Here is a 22133-nt window from a genome sequence, read left to right as displayed (position 1 = left end):
TGAGTGTAGAGGGAGCAGCATCAATAGTCTCCCAGTAGAGGGAGCAGCATCAATAGTCTCCCAGTAGTGAGTGTAGAGGGAGCAGCACCAATAGTCTCCCAGTAGTGAGTGTAGAGGGAGCAGCACCAATAGTCTCCCAGTAGTGAGTGGAGGGAGCAGCATCAATAGTCTCCCAGTAGTGAGTGGAGGGAGCAGCATCAATAGTCTCCCAGTAGTGAGTGTAGAGGGAGCAGCATCAATAGTCTCCCAGTAGAGGGAGCAGCACCAATAGTCTCCCAGTAGTGAGTGTAGAGGGAGCAGCATCAATAGTCTCCCAGTAGTGAGTGTAGGGAGCAGCATCAATAGTCTCCCAGTAGTGAGTGTAGAGGGAGCAGCATCAATAGTCTCCCAGTAGTGAGTGTAGAGGGAGCAGCATCAATAGTCTCCCAGTAGAGGGAGCAGCATCAATAGTCTCCCAGTAGTGAGTGTAGAGGGAGCAGCATCAATAGTCTCCCAGTAGTGAGTGTAGAGGGAGCAGCATCAATAGTCTCCCAGTAGAGGGAGCAGCATCAATAGTCTCCCAGTAGTGAGTGTAGAGGGAGCAGCATCAATAGTCTCCCAGTAGTGAGTGGAGGGAGCAGCACCAATAGTCTCCCAGTAGTGAGTGTAGAGGGAGCAGCACCAATAGTCTCCCAGTAGTGAGTGTAGAGGGAGCAGCATCAATAGTCTCCCAGTAGTGAGTGTAGAGGGAGCAGCACCAATAGTCTCCCAGTAGTGAGTGTAGAGGGAGCAGCACCAATAGTCTCCCAGTAGTGAGTGGAGGGAGCAGCACCAATAGTCTCCCAGTAGTGAGTGTAGAGGGAGCAGCACCAATAGTCTCCCAGTAGTGAGTGGAGGGAGCAGCATTATTAAATGTTCTCACCCATTACCTTATAAATTACAAAGTGAAAACGTGTTTAGAAATATATGCTAATTCTATAAAAATGAAATACAGAAATATCTCATTGACCTAAGTATTTCACACCCAAGTCAATACTTTGTAGAAACACTTTTGGCAGCGATTACAGTCGTGAGTCTTTCTGGGTAAGTCTAAGAGCTGTGAGTCTTTCTGGGTAAGTCTAAGAGCTGTGAGTCTTTCTGGGTAAGTCTCTAAGAGCTGTGAGTCTTTCTGGGTAAGTCTAAGAGCTGTGAGTCTTTCTGGGTAAGTCTAAGAGCTGTGAGTCTTTCTGGGTAAGTCTAAGAGCTGTGAGTCTTTCTGGGTAAGTCTAAGAGCTGTGAGTCTTCCTGGGTAAGTCTAAGAGCTGTGAGTCTTCCTGGGTAAGTCTAAGAGCTGTGAATCTTTCTGGGTAAGTCTAAGAGCTGTGAGTCTTCCTGGGTAAGTCTAAGAGCTGTGAGTCTTCCTGGGTAAGTCTTTAAAATCTTTACACACCTGGATTATACAATATTTGCACATCGTTTTCTAAATTCTTCAAGCTCTGTCAAGTTGGTTGTTGATCATTGCGAGACAGCCATTTTCAGACAGCCATTTTCAGGTCTTGCCATATATTTTCAAACAGGATGTTCTGGGATATTTTATTCTGTACAGGCTTCCTTCTTTTCATTTAGTCAATTAGTTTAGTATTGTGGAGTAACTACAATGTAGTTGATCCATCCTCAGTTTTCTCCGATCACATCCATTAAACTCTGTGACTGTTTTAAAGTCAGTCCCCATTGGCCTCGTGGTTAAATCCCTGAGCGGTTTCCTTCCTGTATCTTTGTTGTGACTGGGTGTATTGTTACACCATCTAAAATGTATCACCTGAAGGTTTTCTTAACAATTTAATTAAACTTGACTGCTAAATACCATCATTCACAACATATATGTGTGTGTGTTTGTGTTCTTTTCACTCTGTCATTTAGGTTAGTGTTGTGGAGTAACTACAGTGTAGTTGATCCATCCTCAGTTTTCTCCGATCACAGCCATTAAACTCTGTAACTGTTTTAAAGTCATCATTGGCCTCGTGGTTAAATCCCTGAGCAGTTTCCTTCCTCCCCGGCAACTGAGTTAGGAAGGACGCCTGTATCTTTGTATTGACTGGGTGTATTGACACACCATCCAACGTGTCATTAACTTCATGTTTAAAGGGATATTTAATGTCTGCTTTATTTTAATGTTTTTATCCATCTACCAAGACGTGTCCTTCTCAGTGAGGCATTGGAAAACCTCCCAGGTCTTTGTGGTTGAATCTGTGTGTGAAATTCAGTGCTCGACTGAGGGACCTGACAGATGTTTGTGTGGGGTACAGAGATGAGCTAGTCATTCACAAATCATGTTACACTTATTATTGCACACACAGTGAGTCCATACAACTTATTACGTAACTTTGTTAACACATTGTTCCACATTTTTACTGGCTTGTCATATCAAAGGGGTCGAATACTTATAATTAATATAATAATATAATATAATAATATAATCAATAATACGTATTGACTCAAGATAGTTCAGATTTACACTTTGTATTACATTTGTAGAAATGTCTAAAAACATAATTCCACTTTGACATTCGGGGGTATTGTGTGCAGATCAGGGACACAACATCTACATTTAATCAATTTGAAACTCGTAACACAATAAAAGACGTCCCTACGAGGGGTGAGTCGTCTCCTGCCAGGGTTTAATCACCACGCCGTCCCTACGGGGGGTGAGTCGTCTCCTGCCAGGGTTTAATCACCGCGCCGTCCCTACGAGGGGTGAGTCGTCTCCTGCCAGGGTTTAATCACCACGCCGTCCCTACGAGGGGTGAGTTGTCTCCTGCCAGGGTTTAATCACCACGCCGTCCCTACGGGGGGTGAGTCGTCTCTCTGCCTCTGACCCAATTCTAGGGGTGAGTCACTGGCTTACTGGTGCTCTTCCATCTATTCCTATTCTCTGGCTCGTTTCGGTGGTGTAGATCTTCGTGGGCTGTACTCAGCACGGTCTCAGAGTGGTAAGTTGGTGGTCTGTTGATATCTCTCTAGTGGTGTGGGGGCTGTACTTTGGCAAAGTAGTTGGGGTTATATCCAGCCTGATTGGCCCAGTCCGAGTAGAGGACTGGTCACCCCTCAGAGCCTGGTTCCTCTGGTCTACCCAGTACAGCCAGTAGAGGACTGGTCACCCCTCAGAGCCTGGTTCCTCTGGTCTACCCAGTACAGCCAGTAGAGGACTGGTCACCCCTCAGAGCCTGGTTCCTCTGGTCTACCCAGTACAGCCAGTAGAGGACTGGTCACCCCTCAGAGCCTGGTTCCTCTCTACCCAGTACAGCCAGTAGAGGACTGGTCACCCCTCAGAGCCTGGTTCCTCTCTACCCAGTACAGCCAGTAGAGGACTGGTCACCCCTCAGAGCCTGGTTCCTCTCTACCCAGTACAGCCAGTAGAGGACTGGTCACCCCTCAGAGCCTGGTTCCTCTCTACCCAGTACAGCCAGTAGAGGACTGGTCACCCCTCAGAGCCTGGATCCTCTGGTCTACCCAGTACAGCCAGTAGAGGACTGGTTACCCCTCAGAGCCTGGTTCCTCTCTACCCAGTACAGCCAGTAGAGGACTGGTCACCCCTCAGAGCCTGGTTCCTCTCTACCCAGTACAGTCAGTAGAGGACTGGTCACCCCTCAGAGCCTGGTTCCTCTGGTCTACCCAGTACAGCCAGTAGAGGACTGGTCACCCCTCAGAGCCTGGTTCCTCTCTACCCAGTACAGCCAGTAGAGGACTGGTCACCCCTCAGAGCCTGGTTCCTCTGGTCTACCCAGTACAGCCAGTAGAGGACTGGTCACCCCTCAGAGCCTGGTTCCTCTGGTCTACCCAGTACAGTCAGTAGAGGACTGGTCACCCCTCAGAGCCTGGTTCCTCTCTACCCAGTACAGCCAGTAGAGGACTGGTCACCCCTCAGAGCCTGGTTCCTCTCTACCCAGTACAGCCAGTAGAGGACTGGTCACCCCTCAGAGCCTGGTTCCTCTCTACCCAGTACAGCCAGTAGAGGACTGGTCACCCCTCAGAGCCTGGTTCCTCTCTACCCAGTACAGCCAGTAGAGGACTGGTCACCCCTCAGAGCCTGGTTCCTCTCTACCCAGTACAGCCAGTAGAGGACTGGCCACCCCTCAGAGCCTGGTTCCTCTGGTCTACCCAGTACAGCCAGTAGAGGACTGGTCACCCCTCAGAGCCTGGTTCCTCTGGTCTACCCAGTACAGCCAGTAGAGGACTGGTCACCCCTCAGAGCCTGGTTCCTCTGGTCTACCCAGTACAGTCAGTAGAGGACTGGTCACCCCTCAGAGCCTGGTTCCTCTCTACCCAGTACAGCCAGTAGAGGACTGGTCACCCCTCAGAGCCTGGTTCCTCTCTACCCAGTACAGCCAGTAGAGGACTGGTCACCCCTCAGAGCCTGGTTCCTCTCTACCCAGTACAGCCAGTAGAGGACTGGTCACCCCTCAGAGCCTGGTTCCTCTCTACCCAGTACAGCCAGTAGAGGACTGGTCACCCCTCAGAGCCTGGTTCCTCTCTTCCCAGTACAGACAGTAGAGGACTGGTCACCCCTCAGAGCCTGGTTCCTCTCTTCCCAGTACAGCCAGTAGAGGACTGGTCACCCCTCAGAGCCTGGTTCCTCTCTACCCAGTACAGCCAGTAGAGGACTGGTCACCCCTCAGAGCCTGGTTCCTCTGGTCTACCCAGTACAGCCAGTAGAGGACTGGTCACCCCTCAGAGCCTGGTTCCTCTGGTCTACCCAGTACAGCCAGTAGAGGACTGGTCACCCCTCAGAGCCTGGTTCCTCTGGTCTACCCAGTACAGTCAGTAGAGGACTGGTCACCCCTCAGAGCCTGGTTCCTCTCTACCCAGTACAGCCAGTAGAGGACTGGTCACCCCTCAGAGCCTGGTTCCTCTCTTCCCAGTACAGCCAGTAGAGGACTGGCCACCCCTCAGAGCCTGGTTCCTCTGGTCTACCCAGTACAGCCAGTAGAGGACTGGTCACCCCTCAGAGCCTGGTTCCTCTCTACCCAGTACAGCCAGTAGAGGACTGGTCACCCCTCAGAGCCTGGTTCCTCTGGTCTACCCAGTACAGCCAGTAGAGGACTGGTCACCCCTCAGAGCCTGGTTCCTCTCTACCCAGTACAGCCAGTAGAGGACTGGTCACCCCTCAGAGCCTGGTTCCTCTGGTCTACCCAGTACAGCCAGTAGAGGACTGGTCACCCCCCAGAGCCTGGTTCCTCTCTACCCAGTACAGCCAGTAGAGGACTGGCCACCCCTCAGAGCCTGGTTCCTCTGGTCTACCCAGTACAGCCAGTAGAGGACTGGTCACCCCTCAGAGCCTGGTTCCTCTCTACCCAGTACAGCCAGTAGAGGACTGGCCACCCCTCATAGCCTGGTTCCTCTCAACCCAGTACAGCCAGTAGAGGACTGGTCACCCCTCAGAGCCTGGTTCCTCTCTACCCAGTACAGCCAGTAGAGGACTGGTCACCCCTCAGAGCCTGGTTCCTCTGGTCTACCCAGTACAGTCAGTAGAGGACTGGTCACCCCTCAGAGCCTGGTTCCTCTCTACCCAGTACAGCCAGTAGAGGACTGGTCACCCCTCAGAGCCTGGTTCCTCTGGTCTACCCAGTACAGTCAGTAGAGGACTGGTCACTCCTCAGAGGACTGGTTCCTCTCTACCCAGTACAGCCAGTAGAGGACTGGCCACCCCTCAGAGCCTGGTTCCTCTCTACCCAGTACAGCCAGTAGAGGACTGGTCACCCCTCAGAGCCTGGTTCCTCTGGTCTACCCAGTACAGCCAGTAGAGGACTGATCACCCCTCAGAGCCTGGTTCCTCTCTACCCAGTACAGCCAGTAGAGGACTGGTCACCCCTCAGAGCCTGGTTCCTCTCTACCCAGTACAGACAGTAGAGGACTGGTCACCCCTCAGAGCCTGGTTCCTCTCTACCCAGCACAGCCAGAAGAGGACTGATCACCCCTCAGAGCCTGGTTCCTCTGGTCTACCCAGTACAGCCAGTAGAGGACTGGTCACCCCTCAGAGCCTGGTTCCTCTCTACCCAGTACAGCCAGTAGAGGACTGGTCACCCCTCAGAGCCTGGTACCTCTCTTCCCAGTACAGCCAGTAGAGGACTGGCCACCCCTCAGAGCCTGGTTCCTCTGGTCTACCCAGTACAGCCAGTAGAGGACTGGTCACCCCCCAGAGCCTGGTTCCTCTCTACCCAGTACAGCCAGTAGAGGACTGGCCACCCCTCAGAGCCTGGTTCCTCTGGTCTACCCAGTACAGCCAGTAGAGGACTGGTCACCCCTCAGAGCCTGGTTCCTCTCTACCCAGTACAGCCAGTAGAGGACTGGCCACCCCTCATAGCCTGGTTCCTCTCAACCCAGTACAGCCAGTAGAGGACTGGTCACCCCTCAGAGCCTGGTTCCTCTGGTCTACCCAGTACAGCCAGTAGAGGACTGGTCACCCCCCAGAGCCTGGTTCCTCTGGTCTACCCAGTACAGTCAGTAGAGGACTGGTCACCCCTCAGAGCCTGGTTCCTCTGGTCTACCCAGTACAGCCAGTAGAGGACTGGTCACCCCCCAGAGCCTGGTTCCTCTCTACCCAGTACAGCCAGTAGAGGACTGGTCACCCCTCAGAGCCTGGTTCCTCTCTACCCAGTACAGCCAGTAGAGGACTGGCCACCCCTCAGAGCCTGGTTCCTCTCTACCCAGTACAGCCAGTAGAGGACTGGTCACCCCTCAGAGCCTGGTTCCTCTCTACCCAGTACAGCCAGTAGAGGACTGGTCACCCCTCAGAGCCTGGTTCCTCTCTACCCAGTACAGCCAGAAGAGGACTGGTCACCCCTCAGAGCCTGGTTCCTCTGGTCTACCCAGTACAGACAGTAGAGGACTGGTCACCCCTCAGAGCCTGGTTCCTCTCTTCCCAGTACAGCCAGTAGAGGACTGGTCACCCCTCAGAGCCTGGTTCCTCTCTACCCAGTACAGCCAGTAGAGGACTGGTCACCCCTCAGAGCCTGGTTCCTCTCTACCCAGTACAGCCAGTAGAGGACTGGTCACCCCTCAGAGCCTGGTTCCTCTGGTCTACCCAGTACAGCCAGTAGAGGACTGGTCACCCCTCAGAGCCTGGTTCCTCTCTACCCAGTACAGCCAGTAGAGGACTGGTCACCCCTCAGATCCTGGTTCCTCTCTAGCCAGTAGAGGACTGGCCACCCCACATAGCCTGGTTCCTCTCTCGGTTTAGTCCTTTCTAGGGAGTTTTTCCTAGCCACCGTGCTTCTACACCTCATAGCCTAGTTCCTCTCTAGGTTTCTTCCTAGGTTTTGTCCTTTCTAGGGAGTTTTTCCTAGCCACCGTGCTTCTACACCTGCATTGCTTGCTGTTTGGGGTTTCAGGCTGGGTTTCTGTACAGCACTTTGCTGATGTAAAAAGGGCTTTATAGATAAATGTGATGGATCGATTCAAACAGTCCACATCGTTGAGACTAATGTTTGGCTACAACGCCGGATATTTCTACTGAGAACAATTTCATGGATATTAATCGTGAGAATCTTCCGGACATTAACATGCATGGACACTCACACAAGATTTATCGATTCCTGTATGAAACCCAGCGAACATTTAATCAGTCCACAAACACACACACACACACACACACACACACACACACACACACACACACGGTCTGTGTTTGAACAAGGATCAGTCTGGTAATGGAACAGACAAGCCACTCACACACACGGAAAGCTCAAGCAGAGGGGTTAAGATGAGCCAATACCTGACGAGGTAGCTCTTGAGCCCGCCCCCGTATGTGATGACGAGCAGCTCAGCGGACCACTGAGCACTGGCCGTGTACTCCAGGAAGATCAGGCCTGCTGCGGCGTAGCTGAAATCACCCGGGAAACTAGCCATCTAGGGAGGAGTTACAGAGACAGGGGATCGATTTCACCTGCTCTTACATCGACTTATTGATTTATACCATCTGATAAACGATGAGGATTTTACTACTTATCAAGACAACAAAAATCACGAAGATCAAATACTTTGAAATATCGATACATAAATAACACTATAAGGGAAAGAGGAGAGAGAGACCGGGGGGAGAGGAGAGAGAGAGCGGGGGGGAAGAGGAGAGAGAGAGAGGGGGGGGAAGAGGAGAGAGAGAGAGGGGGGGAAGAGGAGAGAGAGAGAGAGAGAGACCGGGGGAGAGGAGAGAGAGAGCGGGGGGGAAGAGGAGAGAGAGAGAGAGAGAGACCGGGGGAGAGGAGAGAGAGAGAGCGGGGGGAAGAGGAGAGAGAGAGAGAGACCGGGGGAGAGGAGAGAGAGAGAGCGGGGGGAAGAGGAGAGAGAGAGAGAGAGACCGGGGGAGAGGAGAGAGAGACCGGGGGAAGAGGAGAGAGAGCGGGGGGAAGAGGAGAGAGCGGGGGGGAAGAGGAGAGAGAGCGGGGGGAAGAGGAGAGAGAGGGAGAGAGAGCGGGGGAAGAGGAGAGAGAGCGGGGGGAAGAGGAGAGAGAGAGCGGGGGGAAGAGGAGAGAGAGGGAGAGAGAGCGGGGGAAGAGGAGAGAGAGCGGGGGAAGAGGAGAGAGAGCGGGGGGAAGAGGAGAGAGAGCGGGGGGAAGAGGAGAGAGAGGGAGAGAGAGCGGGGGGAAGAGGAGAGAGAGCGGGGGAAGAGGAGAGAGAGCGGGGGGAAGAGGAGAGAGAGGGAGAGAGAGCGGGGGGAAGAGGAGAGAGAGCGGGGGAAGAGGAGAGAGAGCGGGGGAAGAGGAGAGAGAGCGGGGGAAGAGGAGAGAGAGGGAGAGAGAGCGGGGGAAAGAGGAGAGAGAGCGGGGGGAAGAGGAGAGAGAGCGGGGAAGAGGAGAGAGAGCGGGGGAAGAGGAGAGAGAGCGGGGGAAGAGGAGAGAGAGGGAGAGAGAGCGGGGGGAAGAGGAGAGAGAGCGGGGGAAGAGGAGAGAGAGCGGGGGGAAGAGGAGAGAGAGCGGGGGAAGAGGAGAGAGAGGGGGGGAAGAGGAGAGAGAGAGGGGGAAGAGGAGAGAGAGGGGGGGAAGAGGAGAGAGAGCGGGGGAAGAGGAGAGAGAGCGGGGGAAGAGGAGAGAGAGCGGGGGAAGAGGAGAGAGAGCGGGGGAAGAGGAGAGAGAGCGGGGGGAAGAGGAGAGAGAGCGGGGGAAAGAGGAGAGAGAGCGGGGGGAAGAGGAGAGAGAGAGGGGGGAAGAGGAGAGAGAGCGGGGGAAGAGGAGAGAGAGCGGGGGAAGAGGAGAGAGAGGGGGGGAAGAGGGAGAGAGAGAGGGGGAAGAGGAGAGAGAGGGGGGGAAGAGGAGAGAGAGAGGGGGAAGAGGAGAGAGAGCGGGGGAAGAGGAGAGAGAGCGGGGGGAAGAGGAGAGAGAGCGGGGGGGAAGAGGAGAGAGAGCGGGGGAAGAGGAGAGAGAGGGGGGTAAGAGGAGAGAGAGCGGGGGGAAGAGGAGAGAGAGCGGGGGGAAGAGGAGAGAGAGAGGGGGGAAGAGGAGAGAGAGCGGGGGAAGAGGAGAGAGAGCGGGGGGGAAGAGGAGAGAGAGCGGGGGGAAGAGGAGAGAGAGCGGGGGGAAGAGGAGAGAGAGGGGGGGGTAAGAGGAGAGAGAGAGGGGGGTAAGAGGAGAGAGAGCGGGGGGAAGAGGAGAGAGAGCGGGGGGAAGAGGAGAGAGAGAGAGAGAGATATAGAGCAGCATAGTCTGACTGTACCAGAACACCACATCTACCAGCCCTTCGTGTGTATATGTATGAGTGTGTTGATGTGGTTACCGGGGGGATGACGAACAGTTCGCTGCCCATGAGGTCGAAGACGCGCACGGTACCGGTACTGTCAGCGTACGCCAGCAGGGCACAGTCATGGGACCACACCACCCTCCGCCACTGGGGACTGGGGTCCTTCGGCACTGTAACACACACACACATTATTACACACACACATTATTACACACACACACTAATTATTACACACACACATTATTACACACACACACACATTATTACACACACACACACACACACACACACACACATTTCACTGGCAACATTTTGTTATTGACCGTACATCTGCCAGACCAGGATGCATTGGGTGCCTGACTAGGAAGTGTTCAGAATGATGACATCACAGTCCAGGATGCATTGGGTGCCTGACTAGGAAGTGTTCAGAATGATGACATCACAGTCCAGGATGCATTGGGTGCCTGACTAGGAAGTGTTCAGAATGATGACATCACAGTCCAGGATGCAACAACGTACGGTCCTTCTTACCGTCCTCCACTTAGAAGATGCTGGAATAACTACGTGTTCATCAGCCAACAAGACGAGTGATAAACAGCACTGTCACTGTCCATCTACTATCCCCCAGAGTAAATAAACCCCTTGTATTGGTCAGCTTGTTGAGAAATAAATATTCCAAACGCACCGAGCTCTATACCAGGCGGTGTCAGAGGAACGCCCTTAAACCAGTCAAGGATCATCAGGTCATAGACTTCTGCAGGCGGTACCGGAGCACCAGGTCTGGGACCAAAAGGCTCCAGGCTTCCACACCTAAACCGTACGACTGCTCAACAGTTCGTCAAATGGCTACCCAGACTACTTGAATTGCCCCCCTTTATTTTTTTACAACGTGTCCCACTGGGCTCGGGACACACCCACTGGGCTCGGGACACACCCACTGGGCTCGGGACACACCCACTGGGCTCGGGACACACCCACTGGGCTCGGGACACACCCACTGGGCTCGGGACACACCCACTGGGCTCGGGACACACCCACTGGGCTCGGGACACACCCAGTTCTCCTGGCATCCATCAAAACCCAGATTAGTCCATCAGACTGCCAGATGGTGAAGCGTGATTCATCACTCCAGAGTCCAATGGTGGCGAGCTTCACACCACTCCAGCCAACGCTTGGCATTTTGGTGATCTTAGGCTTGTGTGCAGCTGCTCGGTCATGGAAACCCATTTCATGAAGCTCCCAACGAACAATTATTGTGCTGACGTTGCTTCCAGAGGCAGTTTGTAACTCGGTACTGAGGGTTGTAACCGAGGACAGACTAGGTTTACACGCTACGTGTTTCAGCACTCGGCAGTTCTGGGGGAACTCGAGCAGGGTAGAAATTTAACAAACTGACTTGTTGGAAAGGTGGCATCCTGTGATGGTGCCACGTTGAAAATCACTGAGCTCTTCAGTAAGACCATTCTACTGCCAATGTTTGTCTATGGAGATTGCATGGCTGTGCGATCGATTTTATACAGCTGTCAGCAAAGGATGTGGCTGAAATAGCTCAATGTACGAACGTAAAAAGGGGTGTCCACATATATGTAGTTTAGATATACACCGGGGCGGCAGGGTAGCCTAGTGGTTAGAGTGGAGGGGCGGCAGGGTAGCCTAGTGGTTAGAGCGTTGGACTAGTAACCTGAAGGTTGCAAGTTTGAATCCCTGAGCTGACAAGGTACAAATCTGTCGTTCTGCCCCTGAACAGGCAGTTTACCCACTGTTCCTAGGCCGTCATTGAAAATAAGAATTTGTTCTTAACTGACTTGTGTGGATAAATAAAGGTAAAATTAAATAAACACCATGTCTATTTTTCCTGTTGTTGTCAGGGTGTGAGGGGTGTCCACATGTATGTAGTGTAGATAAACACCATGTCTATTTTTCCTGTTGTCTTCAGGGTGTGCGCACTGTGACCCCCAAGGCATTTGTGTCAAATACTTCTCGTAAAAAGTTTAACTCAAAGTGAAAACATTTATGTGGTACTGACTCAAACAACTTTAAAAACTGTTGACAAATTAATTTATTGTTTATTAACTTAATAAAAAAGTTCTAACTAACAAAGGTTGTCAAGACTAGTCTAATTAAATTAAGAGTCAAATCGAATTAGATTCGGAGTTAAATCTAATTAGATTAAGACAAGTCACTAGGGCTGTTGAGGTGACCGTGTCAAATTCTAAGACACCGTTGTCCCGCGAACCAATTAAAATGAAGACGGCCATTACGCGATAGATACCGGATATTACGCATGGCAGAAGAAGAAACAACAACAGATCTGAGATGTCTTTGGTACATAATTGGTCTAGCCTCTGGTCCGAAGTTAAACACACTAGTCATCACCTTTGCGTGTGGACTGTACTGTCATCCATACTGGATGGATTGGGTACCTTATGCTCCACTCCAATATGTCTATCCAGAACATGTAGAATGTCTATCCAGGCCATCACTCCAATATGTCTATCCAGAACATGTAGAATGTGTAGCCCAAGGCCATCACTCCAATATGTCTATCCAGAACATGTAGAATGTGTAGCCCGAGGCCATCACTCCAATATGTCTATCCAGAACATGTAGAATGTCTATCCAGGCCATCACTCCAATATGTCTATCCAGAACATGTAGAATGTGTAGCCCAAGGCCATCACTACAATATGTCTATCCAGAACATGTAGAATGTGTAGCCCGAGGCCATCACTCCAATATGTCTATCCAGAACATGTAGAATGTGTAGCCCAAGGCCATCACTCCAATATGTCTATCCAGAACATGTAGAATGTGTAGCCCGAGGCCATCACTCCAATATGTCTATCCAGAACATGTAGAATGTCTATCCAGGCCATCACTCCAATATGTCTATCCAGAACATGTAGAATGTGTAGCCCAAGGCCATCACTCCAATATGTCTATCCAGAACATGTAGAATGTGTAGCCCAAGGCCATCACTCCAATATGTCTATCCAGAACATGTAGAATGTGTAGCCCAAGGCCATCACTCTAATATGTCTATCCAGAACATGTAGAATGTGTAGCCCAAGGCCATCACTCCAATATGTCTATCCAGAACATGTAGAATGTCTATCCAGGCCATCACTCCAATATGTCTATCCAGAACATGTAGAATGTCTATCCAGGCCATCACTCCAATATGTCTATCCAGAACATGTAGAATGTCTATCCAGGCCATCACTCCAATATGTCTATCCAGAACATGTAGAATGTGTAGCCCAAGGCCATCACTCCAATATGTCTATCCAGAACATGTAGAATGTGTAGCCCGAGGCCATCACTCCAATATGTCTATCCAGAACATGTAGAATGTGTAGCCCGAGGCCATCACTCCAATATGTCTATCCAGAACATGTAGAATGTGTAGCCCGAGGCCATCACTCCAATATGTCTATCCAGAACATGTAGAATGTGTAGCCCGAGGCCATCACTCCAATATGTCTATCCAGAACATGTAGAATGTGTAGCCCAAGGCCATCACTCCAATATGTCTATCCAGAACATGTAGAATGTGTAGCCCAAGGCCATCACTCCAATATGTCTATCCAGAACATGTAGAATGTCTATCCAGGCCATCACTCCAATATGTCTATCCAGAACATGTAGAATGTCTATCCAGAACATGTAGAATGTCTATCCAGGCCATCACTCCAATATGTCTATCCAGAACATGTAGAATGTGTAGCCCGAGGCCATCACTCCAATATGTCTATCCAGAACATGTAGAATGTGTAGCCCAAGGCCATCACTCCAATATGTCTATCCAGAACATGTAGAATGTGTAGCCCAAGGCCATCACTCCAATATGTCTATCCAGAACATGTAGAATGTGTAGCCCAAGGCCATCACTCCAATATGTCTATCCAGAACATGTAGAATGTGTAGCCCGAGGCCATCACTCTAATATGTCTATCCAGAACATGTAGAATGTGTAGCCCAAGGCCATCACTCCAATATGTCTATCCAGAACATGTAGAATGTCTATCCAGGCCATCACTCCAATATGTCTATCCAGAACATGTAGAATGTCTATCCAGGCCATCACTCCAATGTCTATCCAGAACATGTAGAATGTCTATCCAGGCCATCACTCCAATATGTCTATCCAGAACATGTAGAATGTGTAGCCCAAGGCCATCACTCCAATATGTCTATCCAGAACATGTAGAATGTCTATCCAGGCCATCACTCCAATATGTCTATCCAGAACATGTAGAATGTCTATCCAGGCCATCACTCCAATGTCTATCCAGAACATGTAGAATGTCTATCCAGGCCATCACTCCAATATGTCTATCCAGAACATGTAGAATGTCTATCCAGGCCATCACTCCAATATGTCTATCCAGAACATGTAGAATGTGTAGCCCAAGGCCATCACTCCAATATGTCTATCCAGAACATGTAGAATGTCTATCCAGGCCATCACTCCAATATGTCTATCCAGAACATGTAGAATGTGTAGCCCAAGGCCATCACTCCAATATGTCTATCCAGAACATGTAGAATGTGTAGCCCAAGGCCATCACTCCAATATGTCTATCCAGAACATGTAGAATGTCTATCCAGGCCATCACTCCAATATGTCTATCCAGAACATGTAGAATGTGTAGCCCGAGGCCATCACTCCAATATGTCTATCCAGAACATGTAGAATGTGTAGCCCGAGGCCATCACTACAATATGTCTATCCAGAACATGTAGAATGTGTAGCCCAAGGCCATCACTCCAATATGTCTATCCAGAACATGTAGAATGTCTATCCAGGCCATCACTCCAATATGTCTATCCAGAACATGTAGAATGTGTAGCCCAAGGCCATCACTCCAATATGTCTATCCAGAACATGTAGAATGTGTAGCCCGAGGCCATCACTCCAATATGTCTATCCAGAACATGTAGAATGTGTAGCCCGAGGCCATCACTCCAATATGTCTATCCAGAACATGTAGAATGTGTAGCCCGAGGCCATCACTCCAATATGTCTATCCAGAACATGTAGAATGTGTAGCCCAAGGCCATCACTCCAATATGTCTATCCAGAACATGTAGAATGTGTAGCCCGAGGCCATCACTCCAATATGTCTATCTAGAACATGTAGAATGTGTAGCCCAAGGCCATCACTCCAATATGTCTATCCAGAACATGTAGAATGTGTAGCCCAAGGCCATCACTCCAATATGTCTATCCAGAACATGTAGAATGTCTATCCAGGCCATCACTCCAATATGTCTATCCAGAACATGTAGAATGTGTAGCCCGAGGCCATCACTCCAATATGTCTATCCAGAACATGTAGAATGTGTAGCCCGAGGCCATCACTCCAATATGTCTATCCAGAACATGTAGAATGTCTATCCAGGCCATCACTCCAATATGTCTATCCAGAACATGTAGAATGTGTAGCCCGAGGCCATCACTCCAATATGTCTATCCAGAACATGTAGAATGTGTAGCCCGAGGCCATCACTCCAATATGTCTATCCAGAACATGTAGAATGTGTAGCCCAAGGCCATCACTCCAATATGTCTATCCAGAACATGTAGAATGTGTAGCCCGAGGCCATCACTCTAATATGTCTATCCAGAACATGTAGAATGTGTAGCCCAAGGCCATCACTCCAATATGTCTATCCAGAACATGTAGAATGTCTATCCAGGCCATCACTCCAATATGTCTATCCAGAACATGTAGAATGTCTATCCAGGCCATCACTCCAATATGTCTATCCAGAACATGTAGAATGTCTATCCAGGCCATCACTCCAATATGTCTATCCAGAACATGTAGAATGTCTATCCAGGCCATCACTCCAATATGTCTATCCAGAACATGTAGAATGTGTAGCCCAAGGCCATCACTCCAATATGTCTATCCAGAACATGTAGAATGTCTATCCAGGCCATCACTCCAATATGTCTATCCAGAACATGTAGAATGTCTATCCAGGCCATCACTCCAATATGTCTATCCAGAACATGTAGAATGTGTAGCCCAAGGCCATCACTCCAATATGTCTATCCAGAACATGTAGAATGTCTATCCAGGCCATCACTCCAATATGTCTATCCAGAACATGTAGAATGTGTAGCCCAAGGCCATCACTCCAATATGTCTATCCAGAACATGTAGAATGTGTAGCCCAAGGCCATCACTCCAATATGTCTATCCAGAACATGTAGAATGTCTATCCAGGCCATCACTCCAATATGTCTATCCAGAACATGTAGAATGTGTAGCCCGAGGCCATCACTCCAATATGTCTATCCAGAACATGTAGAATGTGTAGCCCGAGGCCATCACTACAATATGTCTATCCAGAACATGTAGAATGTGTAGCCCAAGGCCATCACTCCAATATGTCTATCCAGAACATGTAGAATGTCTATCCAGGCCATCACTCCAATATGTCTATCCAGAACATGTAGAATGTGTAGCCCAAGGCCATCACTCCAATATGTCTATCCAGAACATGTAGAATGTGTAGCCCGAGGCCATCACTCCAATATGTCTATCCAGAACATGTAGAATGTGTAGCCCGAGGCCATCACTCCAATATGTCTATCCAGAACATGTAGAATGTCTATCCAGGCCATCACTCCAATATGTCTATCCAGAACATGTAGAATGTGTGGCCCGAGGCCATCACTCCAATATGTCTATCCAGAACATGTAGAATGTGTAGCCCGAGGCCATCACTCCAATATGTCTAACCAGAACATGTAGAATGTGTAGCCCAAGGCCATCACTCCAATATGTCTATCCAGAACATGTAGAATGTGTAGCCCGAGGCCATCACTCCAATATGTCTATCCAGAACATGTAGAATGTGTAGCCCAAGGCCATCACTCCAATATGTCTATCCAGAACATGTAGAATGTGTAGCCCAAGGCCATCACTCCAATATGTCTATCCAGAACATGTAGAATGTCTATCCAGGCCATCACTCCAATATGTCTATCCAGAACATGTAGAATGTGTAGCCCGAGGCCATCACTCCAATATGTCTATCCAGAACATGTAGAATGTGTAGCCCGAGGCCATCACTCCAATATGTCTATCCAGAACATGTAGAATGTCTATCCAGGCCATCACTCCAATATGTCTATCCAGAACATGTAGAATGTCTATCCAGGCCATGCTGCTGGTTCACTGAGGCAGGGTGACTTACAGAGCTAGCCTACAATTATAGTTTGTTTGTATTTATTTTGAAAAGCCTAGTAATAAGGATTTTTTTATATTTTCAGCCCATGGTATACAGAGTACTGGGTATCTGCGGGAACAGGGTTGGAGAGCCCATGGTATACAGAGTACTGGGTAGCTGCAGGAACAGGGTTGGAGAGCCCATGGTATACAGAGTACTGGGTAGCTGCAGGAACAGGGTTGGAGAGCCCATGGCATACAGAGTACTGGGTAGCTGCAGGAACAGGGTAGGAGGGCCCATGGTATACAGAGTACTGGGTAGCTGCAGGAACAGGGTTGGAGAGCCCATGGTATACAGAGTACTGGAACAGGGTAGGAGGGCCCATGGTATACAGAGTACTGGAACAGGGTAGGAGAGCCCATGGTATACAGAGTACTGGAACAGGGTAGGATAGCCCATGGCATACAGAGTACTGGGTAGCTGCAGGAACAGGGTAGGAGAGCCCATGGCATACAGAGTACTGGGTAGCTGAACAGGGTTGGAGAGCCCATGGCATACAGAGTACTGGGTAGCTGAACAGGGTTGGAGAGCCCATAGTATACAGAGTACTGGGTAGCTGCAGGAACAGGGTAGGAGAGCCCATGGCATACAGAGTACTGGGTAGCTGAACAGGGTTGGAGAGCCCATGGCATACAGAGTACTGGGTAGCTGAACAGGGTTGGAGAGCCCATGGCATACAGAGTACTGGGTAGCTGAACAGGGTTGGAGAGCCCATGGCATACAGAGTACTGGGTAGCTGCAGGAACAGGCTAGGAGAGCCCATGGCATACAGAGTACTGGGTAGCTGCAGGAACAGGGTAGGAGAGCCCATGGTATACAGAGTACTGGGTAGCTGAACAGGGTTGGAGAGCCCATGGCATACAGAGTACTGGGTAGCTGCAGGAACAGGCTAGGAGAGCCCATGGCATACAGAGTACTGGGTAGCTGCAGGAACAGGGTAGGAGAGCCCATGGTATACAGAGTACTGGGTAGCTGAACAGGGTTGGAGAGCCCATGGTTTACAGAGTACTGGGTAGCTGAACAGGGTTGGAGAGCCCATGGTTTACAGATAACTGGGTAGCTGAACAGGGTAGGAGAGCCCATGGCATACAGAGTACTGGGTAGCTGCAGGAACAGGGTTGGAGAGCCCATGGTATACAGAGTACTGGGTAGCTGCAGGAACAGGGTTGGAGAGCCCATGGTATACAGAGTACTGGGTAGATACAGGAACAGGGTAGGAGAGCCCATGGTATACAGAGTACTGGGTAGCTGCAGGAACAGGGTTGGAGAGCCCATGGTATACAGAGTACTGGGTAGCTGCAGGAACAGGGTTGAAGAGCCCATGGCATACAGAGTACTGGGTAGCTGAACAGGGTTGGAGAGCCCATGGTTTACAGATAACTGGGTAGCTGAACAGGGTAGGAGAGCCCATGGCATACAGAGTACTGGGTAGCTGCAGCAACAGGGTTGGAGAGCCCATGGTATACAGAGTACTGGGTAGCTGAACAGGGTTGGAGAGCCCATGGTTTACAGATAACTGGGTAGCTGAACAGGGTAGGAGAGCCCATGGCATACAGAGTACTGGGTAGCTGCAGGAACAGGGTTGGAGAGCCCATGGCATACAGAGTACTGGGTAGCTGCAGCAACAGGGTTGGAGAGCCCATGGTATACAGAGTACTGGGTAGCTGCAGGAACAGGGTTGGAGAGCCCATGGTATACAGAGTACTGGGTAGCTGCAGGAACAGGGTTGGAGAGCCCATGGTATACAGAGTACTGGGTAGCTGCAGGAACAGGGTAGGAGAGCCCATGGTATACAGAGTACTGGGTAGCTGAACAGGGTTGGTGAACCCATGGTATACAGAGTACTGGGTAGCTGCAGGAACCGGGTTGGAGAGCCCATGGCATACAGAGTACTGGGTAGCTGAACAGGGTAGGAGAGCCCATGGCATACAGAGTACTGGGTAGCTGCAGGAACAGGGTTGGAGAGCCCATGGTATACTGAGTACTGGGTAGCTGAACAGGGTAGGAGAGCCCATGGCATACAGAGTACTGGGTAGCTGCAGGAACCGGGTTGGAGAGCCCATGGCATACAGAGTACTGGGTAGCTGCAGGAACAGGGTTGGAGAGCCCATGGCATACAGAGTACTGGGTAGCTGAACAGGGTTGGAGAGCCCATGGCATACAGAGTACTGGGTAGCTGCAGGAACAGGGTAGGGGAGCCCATGGCATACAGAGTACTGGGTAGCTGCTGGAACAGGGTAGGAGAGCCCATGGCATACAGAGTACTGGGTAGCTGCAGGAACAGGGTTGGAGAGCCCATGGCATACAGAGTACTGGGTAGCTGCAGGAACAGGGTAGGAGAGCCCATGGCATACAGAGTACTGGGTAGCTGCAGGAACAGGGTAGGGGAGCCCATGGCATACAGAGTACTGGGTAGCTGCAGGAACAGGGTTGGAGAGCCCATGGCATACAGAGTACTGGGTAGCTGCTGGAACAGGGTAGGAGAGCCCATGGTATACAGAGTACTGGGTAGCTGCAGGAACAGGGTAGGGGAGCCCATGGCATACAGAGTACTGGGTAGCTGCTGGAACAGGGTAGGAGAGCCCATGGCATACAGAGTACTGGGTAGCTGCAGGAACAGGGTTGGAGAGCCCATGGCATACAGAGTACTGGGTAGCTGAACCTATTGCAGATTCAGTCTTCCACCATAATTTGCAAATAAATTAATAAAAAAAATCGTACAATGTGATTTTCTCATTTTGTCTGTCATAGTTGAAGTGTACCTATAATGAAAATTACAGGCCCCTCTCATCTTTTTAAGTGGGAGAACTTGCACAATTGGTGGCTGACTAAATACTTTTTTGCCTCACTGTATGTATTTCTCAGTTACCAATATTAATACAACCGGAGGAGACGACAGGCCTCCAGTCGCTATTCCAGCACATCCAGGTCTTTCGTCCCACTGCCCCATTTGATAAATGACCCATTCTACATCTAAAACTCATTTTACATATTAGTAAAAATCAAGGTTAAATTGTCTGGCGGGTGGAGGAAGAGAAATGGCTTTGATGTGAGAACAGCCTGGGGAGAACAGCCTGGGGAGAACAGCCCGGGGAGAAGAGCCCGGGGAGAACAGCCTGGGGAGGACAGCATGGAGAGGACAGCCCGGGGAGAACAGCCCGGGGAGAACAGCCCGGGGAGGACAGCCCGGGGAGGACAGCCCGGGGAGGACAGCCCGGGGAGAACAGCCCGGGGAGAACAGCCCGGGGAGAACAGCCCGGGGAGAACAGCCCGGGGAGAACAGCCTGGAGAGGACAGCCCGGGGAGGACAGCCCGGGGAGAACAGCCCGGGGAGAACAGCCCGGGGAGAACAGCCCGGAGAGAACAGCCCGGGGAGAACAGCCCGGGGAGGACAGCCCGGGGAGAACAGCCCGGGGAGGACAGCCTGGGGAGGACAGCATGGGGAGGACAGCCTGGGGAGGACAGCCTGGGGAGGACAGCCTGGGGAGAACAGCATGGGGAGAACAGCATGGGGAGGACAGCCTGGGGAGGACAGCCTGGAGAGAACAGCCTGGAGAGAACAGCCTGGAGAGGACAGCCTGGGGAGGACAGCCTGGGGAGGACAGCCTGGGGAGAACAGCATGGGGAGAACAGCCTGGGGAGGACAGCCTGGGGAGGACAGCCTGGGGAGGACAGCCCGGGGAGGACAGCCCGGGGAGGACAGCCCGGGGAGGACAGCATGGAGAGGACAGCCTGGGGAGGACAGCATGGGGAGGACAGCCTGGGGAGGACAGCCTGGGGAGGACAGCCTGGGGAGGACAGCCTGGGGAGGACAGCCTGGGGAGGACAGCCTGGGGAGGACAGCCTGGGGAGGACAGCATGGGGAGGACAGCATGGGGAGGACAGCCTGGGGAGGACAGCATGGGGAGAACAGCCTGGGGAGAACAGCCCGGGGAGAACAGCCCGGGGAGGACAGCCTGGGGAGAACAGCCTGGGGAGAACAGCCTGGGGAGAACAGCCTGGGGAGGACAGCCTGGGGAGAACAGCCCGGGGAGAACAGCCTGCAGCTACATCTCACATATCCTACAGTCACGCAGCTCATGTGTTGACTTGTAAAACACACTGAGGTTTGTATCATTCACAACCAAAAAGTTACCAAATAAATATAGTGTATAGGACCTGTTCCAAATGGTCATTTTGACACTCGTTCCAGAATAGGAGAAATATCCTTTCCATTTTATTCAGCCAAATTCAATTATTAGTTGACTTACTCTAAATCATATGATTTAAAACATGTAGAAATGGCACAGGACTTAAGCATATCTTGTCTGCTAAATGAACTTGCCTACAGCCTACAGACTGAGTTCACCTACTGTATGTTCTGAAATACACTCTCTTCATGTATTGTGTTTCTTTACACCTGCCTAAAATAAATAATGGATTTATTGGGACGCTGTAGGCTATATTAACATGGATTTAGACTGTTCTAAATGTTTCAAAGATCCGCCGGGAGATAATAAACGTGGTTATGTTAATTAGCCGATCAATTAACCATGAGACAGGCAGTAATTCACACAGATGATATAATCATGATCAAGACAACGAGGTGCTAAAATGTTTACAGCTGCAGTTTGTACCTTTTTTTTAGAGCGACCTGACCAAATGCACATAGAAATGTGTTATAGATCAGATCAATCTCATTAAAAAGCTAACTAAGAAGTGGTAGATCTGTTCTACGTAGGTTATTTCTACGCTTCCCGTTCTTATGTTCGGTCTTTGCGTCTTTCTTTCGGTTTTGTACACCAGCTTCAAAACAGCTGAAAATACAATATTTTTGGGTATGGAAAATATATTTTCACAGCAGTTTAGATTGTATAATGATTCTCTATACTCTTTGATATGTCACATACTGAAACAAGAAAACTATTAGAATTTAAGCAACCAGAAAAATAGAGAAGTGATTAGTGTAATACCCAGCATGCTTTGCAACTACATTTTTAAAAACGTTAGGTTTGATCATTTAGCAGACCCTTGTATTCAGGGGGGCCTTCCGTCAGCGCATTCAAAAAGGTCGATAAACAACCACGTGTAAAAATAAAAAAGTTAAAATAAAAAACATAATAATTGTAATCGTCGGTGTCGTTAAAGTGGTCTGTCGGTTGGGCAACTTCTACACGATGCCAGTTCTGAAACTACTGAAAAGGCTTTGAACCAGACCA

At 50.4% G+C, this 22133-nt stretch overlaps 1 protein-coding gene across 1 annotated transcript in view; it reads right to left on the bottom strand.

Annotated features, from left to right (window-relative positions):
* The window catches only part of nbas (NBAS subunit of NRZ tethering complex), a 315206-nt gene that overhangs the window by 278175 nt on the left and 14898 nt on the right, over window positions 1-22133 (bottom strand). Inside the window, exons 7-8 of the mRNA XM_064991781.1 lie at window positions 9724-9857; window positions 7730-7863 (exon numbers count right to left, since the gene is read on the bottom strand). Of these exons, the coding sequence (XP_064847853.1) occupies window positions 7730-7863; window positions 9724-9857 (268 nt within the window). The remainder of the gene's footprint in view (window positions 1-7729; window positions 7864-9723; window positions 9858-22133) is intronic.

The sequence above is a fragment of the Oncorhynchus masou genome, chromosome 16 (genome assembly GCF_036934945.1).
Source record: "Oncorhynchus masou masou isolate Uvic2021 chromosome 16, UVic_Omas_1.1, whole genome shotgun sequence".
NCBI lineage: Eukaryota > Metazoa > Chordata > Actinopteri > Salmoniformes > Salmonidae > Oncorhynchus > Oncorhynchus masou.
The sequence above is the reverse complement of the archived record's forward strand: the minus strand, read 5'-3'. Positions and strand labels throughout refer to the sequence as shown.